The sequence below is a fragment of the Bombina bombina genome, chromosome 6 (genome assembly GCF_027579735.1).
Source record: "Bombina bombina isolate aBomBom1 chromosome 6, aBomBom1.pri, whole genome shotgun sequence".
NCBI lineage: Eukaryota > Metazoa > Chordata > Amphibia > Anura > Bombinatoridae > Bombina > Bombina bombina.
This window is the reverse complement of record NC_069504.1, coordinates 433432073-433457378: the sequence shown is the minus strand read 5'-3', so window position 1 is coordinate 433457378 and position 25306 is coordinate 433432073. Positions and strand designations below refer to the sequence as shown.

General features: G+C 37.1%; 1 protein-coding gene across 1 annotated transcript in view; it reads right to left on the bottom strand.

Annotated features, from left to right (window-relative positions):
* The window catches only part of PDLIM4 (PDZ and LIM domain 4), a 294388-nt gene that overhangs the window by 229024 nt on the left and 40058 nt on the right, over positions 1-25306 (bottom strand). The window contains exon 2 of the mRNA XM_053717189.1: positions 2829-2980. Within this exon, the coding sequence (XP_053573164.1) occupies positions 2829-2980 (152 nt within the window). The remainder of the gene's footprint in view (positions 1-2828; positions 2981-25306) is intronic.

The window sequence follows — 25306 nt, the reverse complement described above, 5'->3', positions numbered from 1 at the left end:
CATTTTAAAGTATAATGTGTGATCCCATACATTTGACAGAGCCTTTATGCCTTCTAAAGGGATTACTGGGTGTTCTTTTTATTTTTACCCCCTATATTAAAGGGATATTTAACACAAAATAATTACTAGATAGAATGATGTATACAAAGCAGTGAATAGTTTAAGAATAATATGCATGCATTTTTTAAAATTATATTAGTTGCCTAAATGCTCTTAAAATACATTTTAAGTTTTTGTGTCCATAAAACAGAGGGGCTATAAACTAGGTTTCCTTCTCTGATGAGGCCAATTATGAACAGTTATAAAAAGGTCACTAGGGTGTGCAGCCAATCACTGTGTAGAATATAACAGTGTTGAGCCCAAAGTTTCCCCCTATTTTTAACTGGCATTGGAAAGCCCAACATTTTCAGAATTAAATTACAGGAAAGGGGGGAGAGAATGAAATAATATTCCAAAGTGTTATACTACACAAAGTTAACAATTTTATATTACAATCATAAAGAATCCCAACAAAAATCCTGAAGAAGATGATAATGATGAGGCAAAATTTCAAGATAGAAAAGAACAGTTAACTTCAGCATCCTTATGTTTATCTTCTCATATTACGTTTGACTAAAGTAAAAAGCAATCATTATAGCAATGACAGTTCATAATTAGTATATAGTACATAGTTATGAACAGAGCTGAAAACATTGCTATATATTACTAGTAAGGAGGAAATATTTTTACTAGTCTGGAGAGAAAAAAATACTAGTTTGCTTGATGATGAAATCAGAATTTTAGTTATGAATTGCAAGGGATTGGCAGTATTACAAAATATCTGAATGCAAAATAAAATGTTATTTAAAAAAAAAAAAAAAAAAAAAACATTTAAAACTGTCATTTTGTTAGGCAAATGTGTGTTGTTTTGCAGACCTGGGACACACCCCTTGAAAGATTTCTGGGATGTTGTTTATCTTATTTACTTTGCTGTTGCCAATTAGGAACATATATAAACAAGTTTCTGCACATATCAACCAATCACTGTGTAACATGTAAGATTGTCAGGCTTCTGCATTCCACTGAATGCCCTCCAGCCCTCTGGGATGAGTGGAAACACTACAATTTTCAAAGTAACATTTGGCAAAGATGAGAAAACAAATAACTGTGCACTGCAAAGTTCCTTAGTTTTGCATAATTTAAACATATTATTGATGACATTTTAAGTGTTTTGTCCCTTTAAATACAAAAATAAAAACCTTATTTCTTTCTTGTAGGCTGTATTTGCAGCTACAGCTGTTCATTTTACACTGAAGATCTAAATGTTCAAAAGCATTTTCTCTTAGAATCACATTTTCCATAAATTATATATATAATAAACAGTTCTAATGAATAACACATGAGAGACCTATGTCTGCAGCCCTAGAACATTATTTTATATTGCATTTTACAGAAATAAGACATCATTCTTAAATTTTACATAATAAAAATACATGGCACGAGAAACTGTGGTAAAATCAAGCTTCTAGTCAATATATTTTAAATTAAATAATGATATTGCACAACATACAGCTGTCATAGCCCTAGCTCTCCCGTTATTAGAAACCTCCAAACTGTCCCAATTTGTGCGGGACAGTCAAGAATTCTGAGCTCTGCCCTGCTGAGACAGCAATATGTCCTGAATTTAATTACATGATTCCCCCTGTTGTTATAAGTTGACTACATTAGCCCAACCCACAGATCACCCATATATGCCCCCAACCACCCAGACACACTGACAATCCCGCACACTAGCACACCCTTATTGTGGTGGTCAAACCCACAAAATGATGACTGGCTCTTTTTAACCTCCTGAGTCCCGGAGGGCCACCCATAAATGTTAAAAAAGGAATGGTACTTTAGTTAGGGAAATGCTCAATTTTTCACCTCATTCATCTGTCCACTTTAGAAAAATATAAAGAAATGAAGAAATGTTCCATGTAGCCTACAAGTCATGGGGAATTCACATTTTTTTACCATATTTATTTTTACAAATACAACATGCAGTTCCAGACTATTGCTTATTTATAGTGTAGACGGCCCCTGTGAACTCTCTGGCAATTTCACTTAATGACAAAGTAAATAAAAAAAGAAACTCAGATTTTATCTATCAACAATTTGTCCTTTTTTTATGGATGCTTAATAAAGATATTGTTTTTTAACCTCCCAATTTGGCACACCTTATGCCTTTATTATTTGTTTGAATCAAATTTTAATAATTTCTCAGGCAAAAAAATATATTTTTGACATATGTCAATGCTGGTGTTTATAATGCTAGAATTCTGAGCATAACGTCCCTTTAAATGTATACACCTGCATACAAGCACCTTCAGCAGTAATCAATATTCTGAATATTAAACTGTCATAATTTATTTTTGCTTCCATGTAGGTCTACAGAAATCCCATTGACTCCCACACCCCATTCAAAAAAAACTTCTTTACTTTAAAAAACAGATGTTCCCGTTTCATCGTATACATGTGCAGGGGCTTGGTAAATTATTACAGCCAGGTTTCTAATGGATGAACAAAGCATAGAAAAAGAAGCTATCCCACAAGTTGAAATGGAATCTTTTACACAGCAAAATTATTGTAAAGCACCAACATATTAGGCAGTGCTATGCATAGGTTCGTTACAGATGTGGGCCCATTCCAATACATTTTAAATGAACAGTAATACATTGGAATGGGACCAACATACATACAAATGGTTTGTATCACATTGCATTACTGTGCCTTACACTATTCTATAAAAACACAGTGCAGGGGCTTTCTTTATAAAACATGACATATAATAGAAATGAAGAACAAACCTGTTCACGGAAAGCATCAGGTGGTTAGAACAAGCCTTTATCTTGTTTTGTGCTTCTAAATGAGTCATGTTTTCTGTTCTTTCCCCATTGATTTCCAGAATAATATCTCCTGGGCATAAATTAGCCAAAGCGGCCTTGCTTCCGGGATTAATCTGCAGAGGAACAGAAACAATAGGTGCCTAGTGTTAAAGCCATATATAAACACATACAACAAAACACATTGCTCTTGGCAGAGAATGGATGCATTTGTAAAACACAATCTGTTTAAGTCTGATACATCTGTACACATGTGGCCCTAATGTACTTTAGATTGAAAAGTCATGATTTGTACAAACATCATGGCTATAAATTTCCTCAGGAAAATTGCAAAGAATCCAATTTTGCAGGCATTTGAGTGAAAAAAAGTTAATAATTTTCAAATGTAAGAGCCAGTATTTCAATATTGTGCAAAAATATAATAAAAAATCTGGCAGTGTATAATAAAAATTCTGCTGAAGGCATAAAGTTATTTCTGTGTATCCTTCAGTACTTTTGTTTCCGTTATGACTTATAACAGTCCACAAAAAGGGTTCAAAGATTTGTTTTTCTTCTACTCAAATGGTCTTTCATGCATTTTTTTTTTTTTTTTTAAGAAAAAAATCCTGTGAGTTTTGAAAGCTCTTTATCTTATAATTCCATATAAAGGTATCAGAAATTGAAAGAAAGGAAGATCTCATGTGACAGTGAAACCCGGAGCGAAGCTGAACCCAGGGCAGATAAACATGGTCACCACATTTACGCCAACTTGTAAATATTTAACTAAGGCTGTGCAGAGACATTGGCCAGTGGTAGGTACTGATCCTACGTTACCCTTTGAAAGGATTCCTGCCCCCAGAATAGCATACCGAAGAACCAATAACCTAAGGGATATACTGGTCAAATCAGACCCTGTGAAGCACTATAAAAAGGATACCTGGTTGAAGACAACTAAGATGGGATGTTTTCCATGTGGAGGATGTGTTACGTGTAATGGTATGCTTAGGGGTAGTACCTTTCAACATCCGCATAACAACTATAGATTTGACATCAGACATCGCCTAACGTGCACTAGCACATATGTAGTGTATATGCTGATTTGTCCATGCTCTAGGGTATACATCGGGAAAACGGTAACAACGTTCCGCGAACATATGGCGAATCATCGATGTGCAATACGTGAGGCTCTTCGCACAGGGGAATCCGATCAGCCGGTGGCACGGCACTGTCTTCAACATAAACATGCTGTGTCCAGTCTGCGGATAATGCTCATAGACCACATACCCCCTATGCACAGGGGTGGCAACAGAGGAAACCTCTTGCTTCAATGTGAGAGCAAATGGATTTACAGATTGGGCACTCTAATACCTAATGGCCTGAATACCTCTCTGGATTTTAGCCCCTTCTATTAACATGTGAAACACTAACTGATATACACAAAAGTGATAAATTACACCAGCATGATTGTACCCCATCTATGGATTAATAACTTGCTATGGGTCTCACTGTGACACTTTGTTTCTATCATAATTCAATTGGGCATGAAGGAATGTTAATTGATACAATTTTGTGTCTCATTATGTAATAATAATAGTCATCTTACACGGTAAAACATATTCAGTGCCGTTTAATCATACTTTAGGTAAGAATAGTGATTTGTCACACTTGGTTTTTTTTTTTACTATGTTTTTTATTGTACACTTAATGTTTACGTTCATTGCTGCTGCATAGTTTGTATGTAGAGGCCTTGGAGCCGTTACTGATCACACTGCGAGTCTAATACTGATGTTGGATTTCGATCGCATCTATAGTTAGTGGCAGCATAGCATTGATCTAACATTCTTCACTGGAATAGCCACACGGGCCGGATGTTTACATGGGTTACCATGGAGATTTCGGCACTCTCAAAATGACGCTGCGCATAGTGATGCGGCTTTTATGACGTCAGACGCCGACCTCTTCGACGGCAATGTTGCGGCTATCCAGTGAACACCGGGGGCATTTAGGAGGAGGATGTAGGTAAGTTAGTTAATAGGTTTTAATTTCTTTGTCTTTGATATTGCGGTTACATTTGATAAAGGTACAGGAATGTACCGAAACGTCATGAAACCTTTTTAATGGATTGAATAAATTTATACTTTTTAATCAAGACCAGTGAGTGCCTACTTTTGTGGAGAATATATATATATATATATATATATATATATATATATATATATATATATATATATATATACACACAGTCGTATGCAACAGTTTAGGCACCCCTGACAATTTCCATGATTTTCATTTATAAATAATTGGGTGTTTGGATCAGCAATTTCATTTTGATCTATCAAATAACTGAAGGACACAGTAATATTTCAGTAGTGAAATGAGGTTTATTGGATTAACAGAAAATGTGCAATATGCATCAAAACGAAATTAGACAGGTGCATAAATTTGGGCACTCCAACAGAAATATTGCAATAATATTTAGTAGAGCCTCTTTTAGCATAAATAACAGCCTCTAGACGTTTCCTATAGCCTGTAATGAGTGTCTGGATTCTGGATGAAGGTATTTTGGACCATTCCGCCTTGTAAAACATCTCCAGTTCAGTTAGGTTTGATGGTTGCCGAGCATGGACAGCCCGCTTCAAATCACCCCACAGATTTTCAATGATATTCAGGTCTGGGGACTGGGATTGCCATTCCAGAACATTGTACTTGTTCCGCTGCATAAATGCCAGAGTAGATTTTGAGCAGTGTTTTGGGTCGTTGTCTTGTTGAAATATCCAGCTCCGGCGTAACTTCAACTTTGTGACTGATTCCTCAACATTATTATCAAGTATCTGCTGATATTGAGTGGAATCCATGTGACCCTAAACTTTAACAAGATTCCCAGTATCGGCACTGGCCACACAGCCCCACAGCATGATGGAACATCTACCAAATTTTACGTTGGCTAGCAAGTGTTTGTCTTGAAACGCTGTGTTCTTTTGCCGCCATGTATAACGCACCTTGTTATGACCAAATAACTCAATCTTTGTTTCCTCAGTCCACAGCACCTTCTTCCAAATGTGCGTTTGCATACCTCAAGCGACTCTGCTTGTGGCATGTGTGCAGAAAAGGCTTCTTCCGCATCACTCTCCCATACGCTGAATTGTTGAACGATGCACAGTGACACCATCTGCAGCAAGATGATGTTGTAGGTCTTTGGGGGTGGTCTGTGGGCTGTTTTTGAAATGTTCTCACCATCCTTTGCCTTTGCCTCTCCGATATTTTACTTTTGGCCTTAACAAGAACTGTGCCTGTGCTCTTCCATTTCCTCACTATGTTCCTCACAGTGGACACTGACAGCTTTAATCTCTGCGATAGCTTTATGTAGCCTTCCCCTAAACCATAATGTTGAACAATCTTTGTTTTCAGGTCATTTGAGAGTTGTTTTGAGGCCCCCATGTTGCCACTCTGCAGAGGAGATTCAAAGAGAACAACAACTTGCAATTGGCCACCTTAAATAACTTTTCTCATGATTGGATGCACCTGTCTATGAAGTTCAAGGCTCGATGGGCTCACCAAACCAATTGTGTGTTTCAATTAATCAGTGCTAGGTAGTTACAGGTATTCAAATCAACAAAATGACAAGGGTGCCCAAATGTATGCACCTGTCTAATTTCGTTTTGATGCATATTGCACATTTTCTGTTAATCCAATAAACCTCATTTCACTACTGAAATATTACTGTGTCCTTCAGTTATTTGATAGATAAAAATTAAATTGCTGATCCAAACACCCGAATATTTATAAATGAAAATCATGGAAATTGTCAGGGGTGCCTAAGCTTTTGCATACGACTGTGTATATGTGTGTGTGTGTGTATATATATATGTATGTATTTATTTATATATATATATATATATATATATATATATATATATATATATATGTGTGTGTGTGTGTGTGTGTGTGTATAAAAATATTGTCACCCATGCATTTCTGTCAGATAATGCACCACTTCGCCCAGAGAATTGTTGCAATTACAAATATTTAGGCATTCTGATGTTTATTTATTTTGTTTGTATTGGTATGACACAAAAATGTGCAGAAAAAAAGCCAAATCTGACACATTCCAAAAACTCCAAAAATGAACTGGGCAAAATTATTGGCACCCTCAATTTAATATTTGGTAGCAAACCCCTTGAAAAAAAATAACTGAAATCAATTGCTTCCTGTAACCATCAATGAGTTTCTTAAACACCTCTACTTTTGGACCACTCTTCTTTTGCAAACTGCTCCAGGTCTCTCAGATTGGAAGGGTTCCTTTTCCCAACTGCTGTTTTGAGATCTCTCCACAGGTTCTCTATGGGATTGAGATCTGAACTAATTGCTGGCCTGTTCAGTACTCTCCAGTGCTTTTTCTTAAACCATTTATGGTTGCTTTTTGATGTGTGCTTTGGGTCATTGTCCTTCTGTAAGACCCATGACCTCTGACGAATACCCAACTTTGTGACACTGGGCCAGAATTGCACCACATAATTCTTTGGTAGTCTTCAGATTTTATAACGCCATGCACACAGTGAAGACTCCACCATGTTTGACTGTAGGAACTGCATTCCTTTCTTTAAAAGCCTCATTTCTTTTTCTGAAAACAGTAGAATGATTGGCTTTACCAAAAAGCTGTAATTTTGTTAAATCTGTCCATAGCACATTTTCCCAAAAGGATTTTGGCTTCCTCAGGTACGTTTTGGCAAACTCCAATCTAGCTTTTTTAAGTTTCTGTGTCAGCAGTGGGGTCCTCCTGGGTCTCCTACCATATCGTCCCTTTTAAATTCAGATGGTGATGTATAGTGCGAGCTGCCACATTTGTACCCTGTGCCTGAAGGTCAGCTTGAGTTTGTCTGGAAGTTGATCAATGTTCTTTATCCACCATTAGAACAATCCATCGTTGCAATCTTTAAACAATTTTTCTCTTTCATCCACGTCCAGGGAGATTAGCTACAATGCCATGGGCTGTAAACTTCTTGACAATGTTGCGCACAGTGGACACAGGAACATTAAGATTTCTGGAGATGGACTTTTAATCTTGAGATTGTCTAAGCTTTTCCATATTTTTTGTTCTCAAATCCTCAGACAATTCTTTGCTGCTTTCTCGTCTCCATGCTCAGTGTTGCACACAGAGACACACAACAGAAAGGTTGAGTCAATTTTTCACCATTTTAACTGGTTGCCGGTGTGATTTCTATATTGTCAGCACCTGTTAATTGATACAGGTGAGTTAAATTACAAATTACAGGAGCATCACAAACTGGGAATGCAATTATTTATTACAATTTTGAGAAGGTGCCAATGATTTTGTCCAGTCCATTTTTAGAGTTTTTCGTGGAATGCATAAGATTTGGCTTTTTTCTCTCCACTTTTTTTTGTGTCATACCAATATAAACAAAAGAAATAAACATGAGAATGCCTAAACATTTGTAATTGCAACAATCTTCTGGTGAAGTGTGCGTTATCTGACAAAAATGCAGGGGTGCCAATATTTTTGGCGATGGCTGTGTGTGTGTGTATATATATATATATATATATATCTAAACCTGTGTAGGTATGTCACCCCATGGATATGCAGAGTTGATAGAGATGTGCTTAGTTACAGTTGTCGCCAAGAGCATCTGGTCTTATTTATAAAAGGAAACAGATAGGTAGAAAAGACAAAAGCAGGGATTACAGAGGTGCAGGCCTATGGACTATCATCATCTCAAAAGACAAGAATTTATCAGGTAAGCATAAATTATGTTTTCTGTCGTATGATGATGATAGTCCATAGAAGTGGGATTTAAATACCCAAGTTGAAAGTCTATGCAAAGGGAAGGGTGGGACAAAATAAGAAAGTTCCTATTTGAAGAAGGACACCACAGCCTGAAGGACTTTCTATGATCTATGAAACATTGCAGCATAAGCACCACAGTACATACACTGGGTAATATGGAATAAAACTACATGGATGAAACATAAGTATATAAACATGTACCAAGTATATTGTAATACATAACGTGCATTAAAGCATATGCTTGCATATGCTCAGTGTAAATTTGCTGTCCCCTTAAAATAACTCAGCACACAGCCGTTAATGTCTAAACCGTTGGCAACAAAAGTGAGTACACCCCTATGTGAAAATTTCCAAATTGGGCCCAATAAGCCATTTTCCCTTCCCGGTGTCATGTGACTCGTTAGTGTTACAAGGTCTCAGGTGTGAATGGGGAGCAGGTGTGTTAAATTTGTTGTTATTGCTCTCACACTCTCTCATACTGGTCACTGGATGTTCAACATGGCACCTCATAGCAAAGAACTCTCTGAGGATCTGAAAAAAAGAATTGTTGTGCTACATAAAGATGACCTAGGCTATAAGAAGATTGCCAAGACCCTGAAACTGAGCTGCAGAACGGTGGGCAAGCAAGACCATACAGTGGTTTCACAGGACAGGTTAAACTCAGAACAGGCTTTGCCATGATCGACTAAAGAAGTTGAGTGCACGTGCTCTGCGTCATATCTAGAGGTTGTCTTTGGGAAATAGACATATGAGTGCTGCCAGCATTGCTGCAGAGGTTGAAGGGGTGGGGGGTCAGTACTCAGACTATACGCCGCACACTGCATCAAATTGGTCTGCATGGCTGTCATCCCAGAAGGAAGCCTCTTCTAAAGATGATGCACAAGAAAGCCTGCAAACAGTTTGCTGAAGACAAGCAGACTAAGGACATGGATTACTGAAACCATGTCCTGTGGTCCGATGAAACCAAGATAAACTTATTTGGTTTAGATGGTGTCAAGCGTGTGTCGCAGCAACCAGGTGAGGAGTACAAAGACAAGTGTGTCTTGCCTACAGTCAAGCATGGTGGTGGGAGTGTTATGGTCTGGGCCTGCATGAGTGCTGCCGGCACTAGGGAGCTGCAGTTCATTGAGGGAACCATGAATGCGAACATTTACTGTGACATACTGAATCAGAGAATGATCCCCTCCCTTCAGAGACTGGGCCGCAGGGCAGTATTCCGACATGATAATGACCCCAAACACACCTCCAAGACGACCACTGACTTGCTAAAGAAGCTGAGGGTAAAGGTGATGGACTGGCCAAGCATGTCTCCAGACCTAAACCCTTTTAAGCATCCGTGGGTCATCCTCAAACAGAAGGTGGGGGAGCGCAAGGTCTCTCTACCAGTTCCGTGATGTTGTCATGGAGGAGTGGAAGAAGACCCCAGTGGCAACCTGTGAAGCTCTGGTGAACTCCATGCCCAAGAGGGTTAAGGCAGTGCTGGAAAATAATGGTGGCCACACAAAATATTGACACTTTGGGCCCAATTTGGACATTTCCACTTAGGGGTGTACTCACTTTTGTTGCCAACGGTTTAGACATTAATGGATGTGTGTTGAGTTATTTTGAGGGAACTGCCAATTCTACTGTTATACAGGCTGTACACTCACTACTTTACATTGTAGCAAAGTGTAATTTCTTCAGTGTTGTCACGTGAAAAGATATAATAAAATATTTACAAAAATGTGAGGAGTGTACATATGATATAAAAGTGCATGCACCATAGTACATATAGATAATTTTGTACTGACTGTACAGAAATAAAATGCAAACATGAGCCTAAGAATAACATTATGAACATTGTAGCATACATAGATATGTGCATTGAGTGTTCACCTTTAGAAAAAGCTTCTTGTTCATCAGAATACAGTCCCCCCTCAGAGGCAGCAGAGTCTGACTCAGCTGAATTAGAACATTGCAAACTATGTGGAATCTGAACTAGAGAGGAAGACACCTGCATATCTGCAGCATGAGCTGCCGACAAATCCCCAGATTGACATTTGTGCTTTCTTGTTTTACGGATAACCATAAAATATTAAATCAGTGGTGTCTCCCTGTATAACACATACAGGAGTAGGTATTCAATCAATGGTCGGTCCACAGCACTTAGATAAAAGTTCACTGAATCGTCACTTTCTTTGTTTTATCTGTATTCAATAAAGTGAACTTTTATCTAAGAGCTGTGGACCGACCATTGATTGAATTTATGCTATTTGGGGAGTTTGGCAGCTACCCCCAGGTATTCACGAGCACTTTCCACCAGGAGCTGTATCACTGTGAGTTTATACATACAGGAGTAGGGGTAGTACATGCTGGCTATACTCAGTGATCCCCTGCCTGTCTTTATCAGTTTCAATAACATTGAGGCCAACACACTCCAAAACAGTAAGCACCAGAACCAAACCTTCTTAATAATAATCTGAATTTAGCTATTTTTAATATGTTTCTGCATTCTTGGAGATATTCAATTCCCAGAACTCCTATATTGAGGAACATAAAATGCAGTAGAAGCGCATAATAAAGACAATGCAATAGCACTTACTATGAATTTCACATGAGCAGTAGATTTTTTTCTGACAATTATAAGTTTACTTTAATATCCCTGCCCCCAGAATCATGAGGCAGCGATCAGCCAATCACAGACTCATATGTATATTCTGTGAATTCTTTTGCACATGCTTAGTAGGAACTGGTGCCTCAGAAAACGTACACATGAAAATACTGCGCAGAATATGCTAATTGAAGTAAATAGTAGCTTAGGCCTAGATTTGGAGTTTGGCGTTAGCCGTGAAAACCAGCGTTAGAGGCTCCTAACGCTGGTTTTAGGCTACCTCCGGTATTTGGAGTCACTCAAAATAGGGTCTAACGCTCACTTTTCAGCCGCGACTTTTCCATACCGCAGATCCCCTTACGTCAATTGCGTATCCTATCTTTTCAATGGGATCTTTCTAACTCCGGTATTTAGAGTCGTGTCTGAAGTGAGCGTTAGACATCTAACGACAAAACTCCAGCCGCAGGAAAAAAGTCAGTAGTTAAGAGCTTTCTGGGCTAACGCCGGTTTATAAAGCTCTTAACTACTGTACTCTAAAGTACACTAACACCCATAAACTACCTATGTACCCCTAAACCGAGGTCCCCCCACATCGCCGACACTCTATTAAAAATTTTTAACCCCTAATCTGCCGACCGCCACCTACGTTATACTTATGTACCCCTAATCTGCTGCCCCTAACACCGCCGACCCCTATATTATATTTATTAACCCCTAATCTGCCCCCCACAACGTCGCCGCCAGCTACCTACACTTATTAACCCCTAATCTGCCGTCCGCACGCCGCCGCCAGCTACATTATCCCTATGTACCCCTAATCTGCTGCCCCTAACACCGCCGACCCCTATATTATATTTATTAACCCCTAATCTGCCCCCCTCAATGTCGCCTCCACCTGCCTACACTTATTAACCCCTAATCTGCCGAGCGGACCGCACCGCTACTATAATAAAGTTATTAACCCCTAATCCGCCTCACTAACCCTATAATAAATAGTATTAACCCCTAATCTGCCCTCCCTAACATCACCGACACCTAACTTCAATTATTAACCCCTAATCTGCTGACTGGAGCTCACCGCTATTCTAATAAATGTATTAACCCCACTAACACCCCCCTAAGTTAAATATAATTTTATTCTAACGAAATAATTTAACTCTTATTAAATAAATTATTCCTATTTAAAGCTAAATACTTACTGTAAAATAAATCCTAATATAGCTACAATATAAATTATAATTATATTATAGCTATTTTAGGATTAATATTTATTTTACAGGCAACTTTGTAATTATTTTAACCATGTACAATAGCTATTAAATAGTTAAGAACTATTTAATAGTTACCTAGTTAAAATAATTACAAAATTACCTGTAAAATAAATCCTAACCTAAGTTACAATTAAACCTAACACTATACTATCATTAAATTAATTAAATAAAATACCTACAATTACCTACAATTAAACCTAACACTACACTATCAATAAATAAATTAAATACAATTCCTACAAATAACTACAATGAAATAAACTAACTAAAGTACAAAAAATAAAAAAGAACTAAGTTACAAAAAATAAAAAAATATTTACAAACATAAGAAAAATATTACAACAATTTTAAACTAATTACACCTACTCTAAGCCCCCTAATAAAATAACAAAGACCCCCAAAATAAAAAATGCCCTACCCTATTCTAAATTACTAAAGTTCAAAGCTCTTTTACCTTACCAGCCCTGAACAGGGCCCTTTGCGGGGCATGCCCCAAGAAGTTCAGCTCTTTTGCCTGTAAAAAAAACATACAATACCCCCCCCAACATTACAACCCACCACCCACATACCCCTAATCTAACCCAAACCCCCCTTAAATAAACCTAACACTAAGCCCCTGAAGATCATCCTACCTTGTCTTCACCTCACCAGGTATCACCGATCCGTCCTGGCTCCAAAATCTTCATCCAACCCAAGCGGGGGCTGGCGATCCATCATCCGGTGGCTGAAGAGGTCCAGAAGAGGCTCCAAAGTCTTCATCCTATCCGGGAAGAAGAGTAGATCCGGACCGGCAACCATCATCTTCCAAGCGGCATCTTCTATCTTCATCCGATGAGGACCGGCTCCATCCTGAAGACCTCCGACGCGGACCCATCTTCATCCGGCGACGTCCAACTGAAGAATGAAGGTTCCTTTAAGGGACGTCATCCAAGATGGCGTCCCTCAAATTCCGATTGGCTGATAGGATTCTATCAGCCAATCGGAATTAAGGTAGGAATATTCTGATTGGCTGATGGAATCAGCCAATCAGAATCAAGTTCAATCCGATTGGCTGATCCAATCAGCCAATCAGATTGAGCTCGCATTCTATTGGCTGTTCCGATCAGCCAATAGAATGCGAGCTCAATCTGATTGGCTGATTGGATCAGCCAATCGTATTGAACTTGATTCTGATTGGCTGATTCCATCAGCCAATCAGAATATTCCTACCTTAATTCCGATTGGCTGATAGAATCCTATCAGCCAATCGGAATTCGAGGGACGCCATCTTGGATGACGTCCCTTAAAGGAACCTTCATTCTTCAGTTGGACGTCGCCGGATGAAGATGGGTCCGCGTCGGAGGTCTTCAGGATGGAGCCGGTCCTCATCGGATGAAGATAGAAGATGCCGCTTGGAAGATGATGGTTGCCGGTCCGGATCTACTCTTCTTCCCGGATAGGATGAAGACTTTGGAGCCTCTTCTGGACCTCTTCAGCCACCGGATGATGGATCGCCAGCCCCCGCTTGGGTTGGATGAAGATTTTGGAGACAGGACGGATCGGTGATACCTGGTTAGGTGAAGACAAGGTAGGATGATCTTCAGGGGCTTAGTGTTAGGTTTATTTAAGGGGGGTTTGGGTTAGATTAGGGGTATGTGGGTGGTGGGTTGTAATGTTGGGGGGGGGGTATTGTATGTTTTTTTTACAGGCAAAAGAGCTGAACTTCTTGGGGCATGCCCCGCAAAGGGCCCTGTTCAGGGCTGGTAAGGTAAAAGAGCTTTGAACTTTAGTAATTTAGAATAGGGTAGGGCATTTTTTATTTTGGGGGTCTTTGTTATTTTATTAGGGGGCTTAGAGTAGGTGTAATTAGTTTAAAATTGTTGTAATATTTTTCTTATGTTTGTAAATATTTTTTTATTTTTTGTAACTTAGTTCTTTTTTATTTTTTGTACTTTAGTTAGTTTATTTCATTGTAGTTATTTGTAGGAATTGTATTTAATTTATTTATTGATAGTGTAGTGTTAGGTTTAATTGTAGGTAATTGTAGGTATTTTATTTAATTAATTTAATGATAGTATAGTGTTAGGTTTAATTGTAACTTAGGTTAGGATTTATTTTACAGGTAATTTTGTAATTATTTTAACTAGGTAACTATTAAATAGTTCTTAACTATTTAATAGCTATTGTACATGGTTAAAATAATTACAAAGTTGCCTGTAAAATAAATATTAATCCTAAAATAGCTATAATATAATTATAATTTATATTGTAGCTATATTAGGATTTATTTTACAGGTAAGTATTTAGCTTTAAATAGGAATAATTTATTTAATAAGAGATAATTAATTTTGTTAGATGTAAATTATATTTAACTTAGGGGGGTGTTAGTGTTAGGGTTAGACTTAGCTTTAGGGGTTAATACATTTATTAGAATAGCGGTGAGCTCCAGTCGGCAGATTAGGGGTTAATAATTGAAGTTAGGTGTCGGCGATGTTAGGGAGGGCAGATTAGGGGTTAATACTATTTATTATAGGGTTAGTGAGGCGGATTAGGGGTTAATAACTTTATTATAGTAGCGGTGCGGTCCGCTCGGCAGATTAGGGGTTAATAAGTGTAGGCAGGTGGAGGCGACGTTGAGGGGGGCAGATTAGGGGTTAATAAATATAATATAGGCGTCGGCGGTGTTAGGGGCAGCAGATTAGGGGTACATAAGGATAACGTAGGTGGCGGCGCTTTGCGGTCGGCAGATTAGGGGTTAATAAGTGTAGGTAGCTGGCGGCGACGTTGTGGGGGGCAGATTAGGGGTTAATAAATATAATATAGGGGTCGGCGGTGTTAGGGGCAGCAGAGTAGGGGTACATAAGGATAATGTAAGTAGCGGCGGTTTACGGAGCGGCAGATTAGGGGTTAAAAATAAAATGCAGGTGTCAGCGATAGCGGGGGCGGCAGATTAGGGGTTAATAAGTGTAAGGTTAGGGGTGTTTAGACTCGGGGTACATGTTAGGGTGTTAGGTGCAGACTTAGGAGGTGTTTCCGCATAGCAAACAATGGGGCTGCGTTAAGAGCTGAACGCAGCTTTTTTGCAGGTGTTAGGTTTTTTTTCAGCTCAAACAGCCCCATTGTTTTCTATGGGGGAATCGTGCACGAGCACGTTTTTGAGGCTGGCCGCTTGCGTAAGCAACTCTGGTATCGAGAGTTGAAGCTGCGTTAAAAATGCTCTACGCTCCTTTTTTGGAGCCTAACGCAGCCTTTATGTGGACTCTCAATACCAGAGTTATTTTTATGGTGCGGCCAGAAAAAAGCCGGCGTTAGATTTTCGGATCGTTACCGACAAAACTCCAAATCTAGCCGTTAGTTTTTAGTGCATGTTCTATCTGAATCATGAAAGTTAAAATTTGACTTTGATGTCCCTTTACTATATAGCTGTATTGATAGAACATAAATTATTATTTATTTATGAATCAAGATATTCACTAGAATAGTTTCTGTAAATCTGTAAAAAAAAAAAAAAAAAAGAAGTAAAAAAGATTAAAAAATAAATAAATAGCATTTAATTTCCTGTGCAATCCCCTAAACAATACCAGACTTTCAATGCTACATGGGTGTAATGCATCATCATGTGTGTCTTATAAAAATTACAGCACTGGCTCAAGAGAAAATACTCCCTTGCAAAAAACATTACTTCACCAACAAATAATGGTTGTGATACTATTATGCTAGCGTCCACAAGATTATATTTGTACTTTATTTGAAGAATTAGTGAAAATTAAAGATTCTTAATGCTGCAAAAATGAACGAATGTATTTATTTATTTTTGTTAATCTTATCTGGTCCATTGAGTAATGATGCTTTGATCTACAATGTAATGCTGAAGACTGTGTTTAGCTTTGGTGTGATAGGGTGAAGTTATCATTTCCTCTTGGGGTGGTTGGCAGAAGCAGCTGTTGATGGGTGTAATGTTTTTTTTTCCATCTGCTGAGACACACCACATTTTTCCTCAATGAGATACTGAAGTTGCATTCTGTCTACACATTTCAATGTGTTAAGTATTCCATGATCCCATCTACAGTTATCCGAGATTAACCACTACAAAATACTAGGCATCTCTATGTTACTAAAAGGCTTTCTAAACCAGAAGAACTCCAGATATCACCCAAAACTGTGTTAAATTATTAATGTCAGAAATGGGTTTATAGATAATATTCAGGGGGAGTCTTGAGTCTGGGTATCTAACTCCTGTTTTTAAATATTTACGTATGGATCAAGAGCAATAGTATTTAAAATCTATAAATTAATCCTAGATCGTCAAATATATAGACCCAGATTACAAGTGGAGAGCAATCGATAGTATAGAGTGTGTTACCTTGCACTCGGCCTCGCGCAAAGAATAATGTACAATCCGGTATTACAAGTGGATGGTTACAAATAATAACCAAAGCATTTTTAAGGAACATGAACCCCAATTTTTTTCTTTTATGAAAACAAATACCCAATTTACTTCTATTATCGAATTTGCTTTGTTCTCTTGATATCCTTTATTGAAAAGAATATCTAGGTAGGCTCAGGAGCAAGCTGCTGACTGGTGGCTGCACTATATGCATCTTGTCATTGGCTCACCTGATGTGTTTAGCCAGCTACCAGTCATGCACTACTGCTCCTTCAATTAAGTATACCAAGAGAAAAAGGCAAATTTAATAAGTGAATTGGAAAGATGTTTAAAATTATCTGAATCATGAAAGAAATATTTTAGGGTTCATGCCCCTTTAATGCCACTGATACTTTTTAGCGGCCTGTACTAACCTGATGTGTTCCGCTAGCTCCCAGTAGTGAATTGCTGCAAAAGGATTCTAAGAGAACAAAGCAATTTAGATAATAAAGTTGTTTAAAACTGTATGAAAGACAAAACTTGAGGTTTCATGTCCCTTTAATACTTAGGAAACAAAAATGAATTCATAAAAAAAATGATTTTGTGGCACAATTAAAGAGATATGGTATATGACAAGGGTCCAGACTTGGAAGGGGTCAAATGTGTGTATGTGTATGATGTATTTATGTATGTGTGTGTGAAGTGATTTATGTTTAAATTTCATTAAAGTAGAACAACATAAAACTAAATGAAGAACTCAACTACTTGAGTGGATTTTTGTGCTTTATCGGCTTAAAGCTCAAGTGTTATCCCACGTGAATTATTCTGTGAGCCATGTGCTATTCGCCATTAAGATGTCTGCATGCAGTGATAAAAAAATAACTTTTCTTTACTATGAGTACAAAAATAAAAGTAATAGGTATTGTGCTCGAGCAACATTAATACACAATAAAGATAATATTTTTGCCTTCCACTAGTAACATAACCCACTATTTCTCTATAAAATAATATAAGATCATCATAGGTATATATTGCTCTATAAAAGAATATAAGATCATTATAGGTATATATTGCTCTATAAAAGAATATAAGATCATTATAGGTATATATTGCTCTATAAAAGAATATAAGATCATTATAGGTATATATTGCTCTATAAAAGAATATAAGATCATCATAGGTATATATTGCTCTATAAAAGAATATAAGATCATCATAGGTATATATTGCTCTATAAAAGAATATAAGATCATCATAGGTATATATTGCTCTATAAAAGAATATAAGATCATCATAGGTATATATTGCTCTATAAAAGAATATAAGATCATTATAGGTATATATTGCTCTATAAAAGAATATAAGATCATTATAGGTATATATTGCTCTATAAAAGAATATAAGATCATCATAGGTATATATTGCTCTATAAAAGAATATAAGATCATCATAGGTATATAATGCTCTATAAAAGAATATAAGATCATCATAGGTATATATTGCTCTATAAAAGAATATAAGATTATCATAGGTATATATTGCTCTATAAAAGAATATAAGATCATTATAGGTATATATTGCTCTATAAAAGAATATAAGATCATCATAGGTATATATTGCTCTATAAAAGAATATAAGATCATCATAGGTATATAATGCTCTATAAAAGAATATAAGATCATCATAGGTATATATTGCTCTATAAAAGAATATAAGATTATCATAGGTATATATTGCTCTATAAAAGAATATAAGATCATCATAGGTATATATTGCTCTATAAAAGAATATAAGATCATTATAGGTATATATTGCTCTATAAAAGAATATAAGATCATCATAGGTATATATTGCTCTATAAAAGAATATAAGATCATCATAGGTATATTGTTTTGAAATTTGATTTGAGGTGCTCTTTTCATTTGGTTTAAGCCCTTCTTGCCAGTACTTATTTGTTACATTGGAACAAAGTTTAGATGTAAATAATTAAAATTTCAATGATGGGATTGGATCGGGGGGGGGGGGGGGGCTATCATCAGACCGTGGATCCCAGTTAGAAAGTCTTTACTGCTTCAGTACAGCAAAACAACAAGGACGCTCCATGCCATCCTAACGGCGCTAAAGCCCTGCGCAGTTAGTCATGGAACGTCCTAACAGAGGGAAGGGGTTAAGAAAAGAGCACTTTAATAGAGAATTGGACAAATCCTGGGAGCATGGGGTCCATGGGGTTTTAGTCTTGGCTCTTACATTTTTTGATTATTCTACATATATCTAAAATGTGTATATACTAGTTGGCATTAAAGGGACAGTATACTGTAAAATAGTTTTTCCCTTACTGTGCTTATAATTATTTTTTATACCACCTGCAGAGTATAAAATGTATGAGAAATTGCATTTTCGGGTTTATTTATATATATGAAATAGCTGGATTTGTGCTTTTAAACCACAACCTATTAAAATGGGTTGAGCTTGAAGCTAAACTCAGATCTCTTTATTTTATCACATGCTTCCTTGATTTAGATAGGACATGCAATATTACACAAATTTGCCATTTACTTTTATCATCAAATTTGCTTTGTTCTCTTGGTATTCTTTGTAGAAACCCAAACCTAGGTAGGCTCATAAGTTCATTTCTAAGCCGTTGAAGGCCGCCTCTTATCTGAATGCATTTGACATGTTTTCACAGCTAGACAGCACTAGTTCATGGGTGTCATATAGATAACATTGTGCTCACTCTTGTGGAGTTACCTAGGAATCAGCACTGATTGGCTAATATTCAAGTCTGTCAAAAGAACTGAAATAAGGGGGTAGCCTGCAGAGGCTTAGAAACAAGGTAATCCCAGAGGTAAAAAGTATATTAATATAACAGTGTTGGTTATGCAAAACTGTGAAATGGGTAATAAAGGGATTATCTATCTTTTTCAACAATAACAATTCTGGAGTAGACTGTCCCTTTAACCAGAGCTCAGAAGTCCTGACGCATGTTAAATTTAATTGCACTCCAGCAAATGCGTTTACTTTCAACTTGTAATACGTGCGCTACTTCCAACTCGTGCAAACAGCAGCGATAAACTCCATATCGCTTTCATGCAACAGTGCAACACTCGTGATCTAGCCCTAAATCGGCTATTTCAAATGCCAAAATAAGGTGAAAGGAGCTACAGTATTTGTAAACAATTTAATGCACTCCAGCAGGTAAAATGGATCTTTGGAACAAATTAAAGGGGAGAACATTTTTAGTAAACTGTCCCTTTTTTAAAATTGATTTAAATATGTAGCCCCTTGATGTAACATATATAAGGAAAAATAATGGTGATTTCTTCAATGGTTCACTGAAAAGAGAGAAAAATATAATTTCAGAAGACAAAAAGCTGCACTGCAGAATCTGATGGTGCGCTACAAATAAATTATAAAATAATAAAAAATAATAACAATGAAGAGCCTTTTTTTTAAATGAGTGCCGTGTAAAACATTTTAAATAGGCTTCTTACTGATGATATCCAACACATGTCCCAAAGAAATTAAAACACAAAAACCTGTGAAGTACTGAACCTTTCCACATGGAATAGAATTATTAGAACATGCAACAGATCGTTTTGCACAAAAGATTCTGTTAAAAAGAGCATTTCCTTAATAGGGAAAAGTGCAATAGGTTTAGCTTATGGAAAATTGGTCATGTCAAAAATGATAAATGCAAGATGGTATACAGATTATATGTATAATTTTGTCCACTTAAAATGTTTCCACCCCATCCACTTAGCTTCTGATCGGTAGTACTTAATTAGAGGCAAATTACAGGGTCATAATGTTCCAGAAATATGATCAAAAGAGTCTGATTATAGTTTTGGAAAGAGGACACAGATCATAAGTATGAAGCTTTAAACCTACTAGAGTGTGTGAAGGTATTAGCTTCTCTATGCAGTGGAATTTTGTGACTTTAAAGGGACATTCCAGCCAAAATTGGAATCCGCATGGATGCATTTAAGTTTTGAATAGCAGCATTTTTGTAATATATGTGTATTAGCAAAAATACTTCTAATAAAAGCTATAGCTGTTTCAAAACTGTATTTAAGTAAGCACTGTGCACCAGCATTTTATACACAACACATGCTCAGAGAGCCTAACCTGCTTGTACCACCTGGTAATGACCCAATATGTTAATTGCTGAAACAATACAAGCCCTACTGATGCTCTGTACAGCTGCAGTATTTAAAATGCTGGTGAATTGAGAATATCTAGCTATGCCTCACATGCACGTGCAGAGAAAAATGTTAACACTAAAACAGTAATACTGTTTACTAGAAGCATTTTTGCCAAAACATGTATATTGCAAATATGTTTCTATTCAAGGATGTAATTCATCTGAGTGCATTTCAATTTTGACTGGAATGTCCCTTTAAACTGTTTTCACATCAAAAACTATTTACATCTTTTGTATCGTGCTTTTTTTTTAATTCTCTTTTGTCATAAATGGAGTTTTTAAGGAAAAAAAAAAAGAGGATAGAAAGGTAGAAAGCAAGATAAGGCCATTTTCGTATAAAGGAGCCAAGATTAAGCTAGAGCAGAGGAAAGGTGATACAAGCCAAGACAATGGCTCGGTAGTAAAATGGGTCTTTGTATTATTTTTTGTCTTTTTGATGCGGAGCTGCGTCTCCATGAGAGTTATAATATGGTATAGAGCTGCGCCTCCACAATCTATGCTCACATATGTGTTGATTATTTTATTTTTTTGTCCTCTTTATTATGTACGATTTGTGTTTGTCCTTTTTATGTATTGTTAGAAAAAACAATAAATAAATATTTAAAAAAAAAAAAAATATTTACATCAGGGGCTGACAAATTTATATGAATGTAAGAAGTAAGCCAGAATACTGAGGAGCCAATTATAATTTTTTTAGGAAATAATTAAGGATGTTTGGTTATGGCCCATTGGTTTGTAATGTCAGAGGGAATAAAAACAAAAATAGTTTACTTGTGAGTTCTAAACTTTTTTTAATACTATACACAGATACACACAAACACAGACACACACAAAGATACACACAAACACGGATGCACACACAGATACAGACACACACATAGATACAGCACACACAAATGCAGACACACACAGATACAGATACACACAAACACAGACACACACAGATACAGACACACACACACAGATACAGACACTCCCACACAGATAGAGACACAGACACACACACATATATATACAGATACACACAAAGACAGACACACACTGATACAGATACATACAAACACAGACACACACAGATACAGACACACACACACAGATACAGACACTCCCACACAGATAGAGACACATACACATACACACACACACACACACACACACAGATAAACACAGACACAGACACACAAACACATACACAGACAGACACAGACATACATTTCCAAGCAAGTGATTTAGTATACTACTATATTTAATAATAGTGAGGAAATTCAATAAAATACATTAATTGTTACTTAAATGTTTCCAAAACTCTGGCCAGGAGGCACAATGCAGGTACAATTAAGTTAGGCTCTGTCTCACATTACACAAGTCCCTTATTGCAGGGCTCAACAAACCCAGGAGCCTGGGAGCCACTGGCTCCTAGAATTTTACCCCTGGCTCCTAACTTTTTGGGTTATTCTCCATATATCTATATACAAATCCAACTGTCTGGCTCCTAAAAAATATGCCTGGCTCCTAAATATTCTTACTGGCTCCTAATTTTTTAACATATTCGTCAAGCACTGCAAGTTATTGCACGTACATGTGTTTAGTAGGTGTCCTGGCTGAGTTGCCAAATGCTATTAAAAATAAATAAATAAATGGTTGTTTGGTTGGCTGCAACCCCCCTATAAGCAGTTTTCTTGAGTGAAAAACATAATTACATGTTGTGCAGCCAGGCGCTGTCTCTATTATTTATTTTGTAAAGGGATTTTAGAAATTTGAAAACGCAGATTTTGCACAGTAAAATGCTGACTTCTATATAATTTTAAATAACTTGGCACCATAAGGTATATTTTCTTTGTAAAAGTAATGATGATAATGATAATAATAATAATAATAATAATAACAATAATAACAGTAGACTTGCATTAATTTTCAGACAAATGTAATATAAGAACACATTTTTCATTGCATTTATCCAAAAAACAATAAAAAAATAAAATAGTTCATTTGATTGTGTAGTTAAAAGGACAGTAATGTGAAAATTAAACTTTTATGAACAGCATACTAACGCCTAGATTTAGAGTTCTGCGGCCAAAGGGGTGCGTTAGCTACGTGTGCTTTTTTTCTCCCGCACCTTTTAAATACCGCTGGTATTGAGAGTTCACAGAATGGCTGCGTTAGGCTCCAAAAAAGGAGCGTAGAGCATATTTAACGCAACTTCAACTCTCGATACCAGCGGTGCTTACGGACGCGGCCAGCTTAAAAAACGTGCTCGTGCACGATTCCCCCATAGGAAACAATGGGGCTGTTTGAGCTGCAAAAAAGCCGCGTTCAGCTCCTAAAGCAGCCCCATTGTTTTCTATGGGGAAACACTTCCTACGTCTGCACCTAACACTCTAACATGTACCCCGAGTCTAAACACCCCTAACCTTACACTTATTAACCCCTAATCTGCCACCCCCGCTATCGCTGACCCCTGCATATTATTTTTAACCCCTAATCTGCCGCTCCAAACACCCCCGCCACCTACATTATCCCTATGTACCCCTAATCTGCTGCCCTAACATCGCCGACCCCTATATTATATTTATTAACCCCTAATCTGCCGCCCCCAACGTCTCCTCCACCTAACTACACTTATTAACCCCTAATCTACCGACCGGACCTGAGCGCTACTATAATAAATGTATTAACCCCTAATCCGCCTCACTCCCGCCTCAATAACCCTATAATAAATAGTATTAACCCCTAATCTGCCCTCCCTAACATTGCCGACACCTAACTTCAAGTATTAACCCCTAATCTGCCGACAGGAGCTCACTGCTACTCTAATAAATTTATTAACCCCTAAAGCTAAGTCTAACTTTAACCCTAACACCCCCCTAAATTAAATATAATTTAAATCTAACGAAATAAATTAACTCTTATTAAATAAATTATTCCTATTTAAAGCTAAATACTTACCTGTAAAATAAACCCTAATATAGCTACAATATAAATTATAATTATATTATAGCTATTATAGGATTTATATTTATTTTACAGGTAACTTTGTATTTATTTTAACCAGGTACAATAGCTATTAAATAGTTAAGAACTATTTAATAGCTAAAATAGTTAAAATAATTACAAAATTACCTGTAAAATAAATCCTAACCTAAGTTACAATTAAACCTAACACTACACTATCAATAAATAAATTAAATAAACTACCTACAATTATCTACAATTAAACCTAACACTACACTATCAATAAATAAATTAAATAAACTACCTACAATTATCTACAATTAAACCTAACACTACACTATCAATAAATAAATTAAATACAATTCCTACAAATAAATACAATTAAATAAACTAACTAAAGTACAAAAAATAAAAAAGAACTAAGTTACAAAAAATAAAAAAATATACCTTACCAGCCCTGAACAGGGCCCTTTGCGGGGCATGCCCCAAATAATTCAGCTCTTTTGCCTGTAAAAAAAAATCGGAATTAAGGTAGGAATATTCTGATTGGCTGATGGAATCAGCCAATCAGAATCAAGTTCAATCCGATTGGCTGATTCAATCAGCCAATCAGATTGAGCTCGCATTCTATTGGCTGTTCCGATCAGCCAATAGAATGCAAGCTCAATCTGATTGGCTGATTGGATCAGCCAATCGGATTGAACTTGAATCTGATTGGCTGATTCCATCAGCCAATCAGAATATTCCTACCTTAATTCCGATTGGCTGATAGAATCCTATCAGCCAATCGAAATTCGAGGGACGCCATCTTGGATGACGTCCCTTAAAGGAACCGTCATTCGTCGGGAAGTCGTCGGTGAAGAAGGATGGATCCGCGATGGAGGTCTTGAAGATCAGCCGGTCGTCATCGGATTGAAGAACATAGAAGATGCGGCTTGGATGAAGATGTTTGCCGGTCTGGATGTCCTCTTCTGCCCGCTTGGATCAAGACTTCAGCCGGAGGATGGACGTCACTCTTCAGCCCCCCGCTTGGGCTTGGATCAAGACATCGGAGGCTCTTCTGGATCGATCGGTGAACCTGGCATGGTGAAGACAAGGTAGGAAGATCTTCAGGGGCTTAGTGTTAGGTTTATTTAAGGGGGGTTTGGGTTAGATTAGGGGTATGTGGGTGGTGGGTTGTAATGTTGGGGGGGGGTATTGTATGTTTTTTTTTACAGGCAAAAGAGCTGAATTCTTTGGGGCGCGCCCCGCAAAGGGCCCTGTTCAGGGCTGGTAAGGTAAAAGAGCTTTGAACTTTTGTA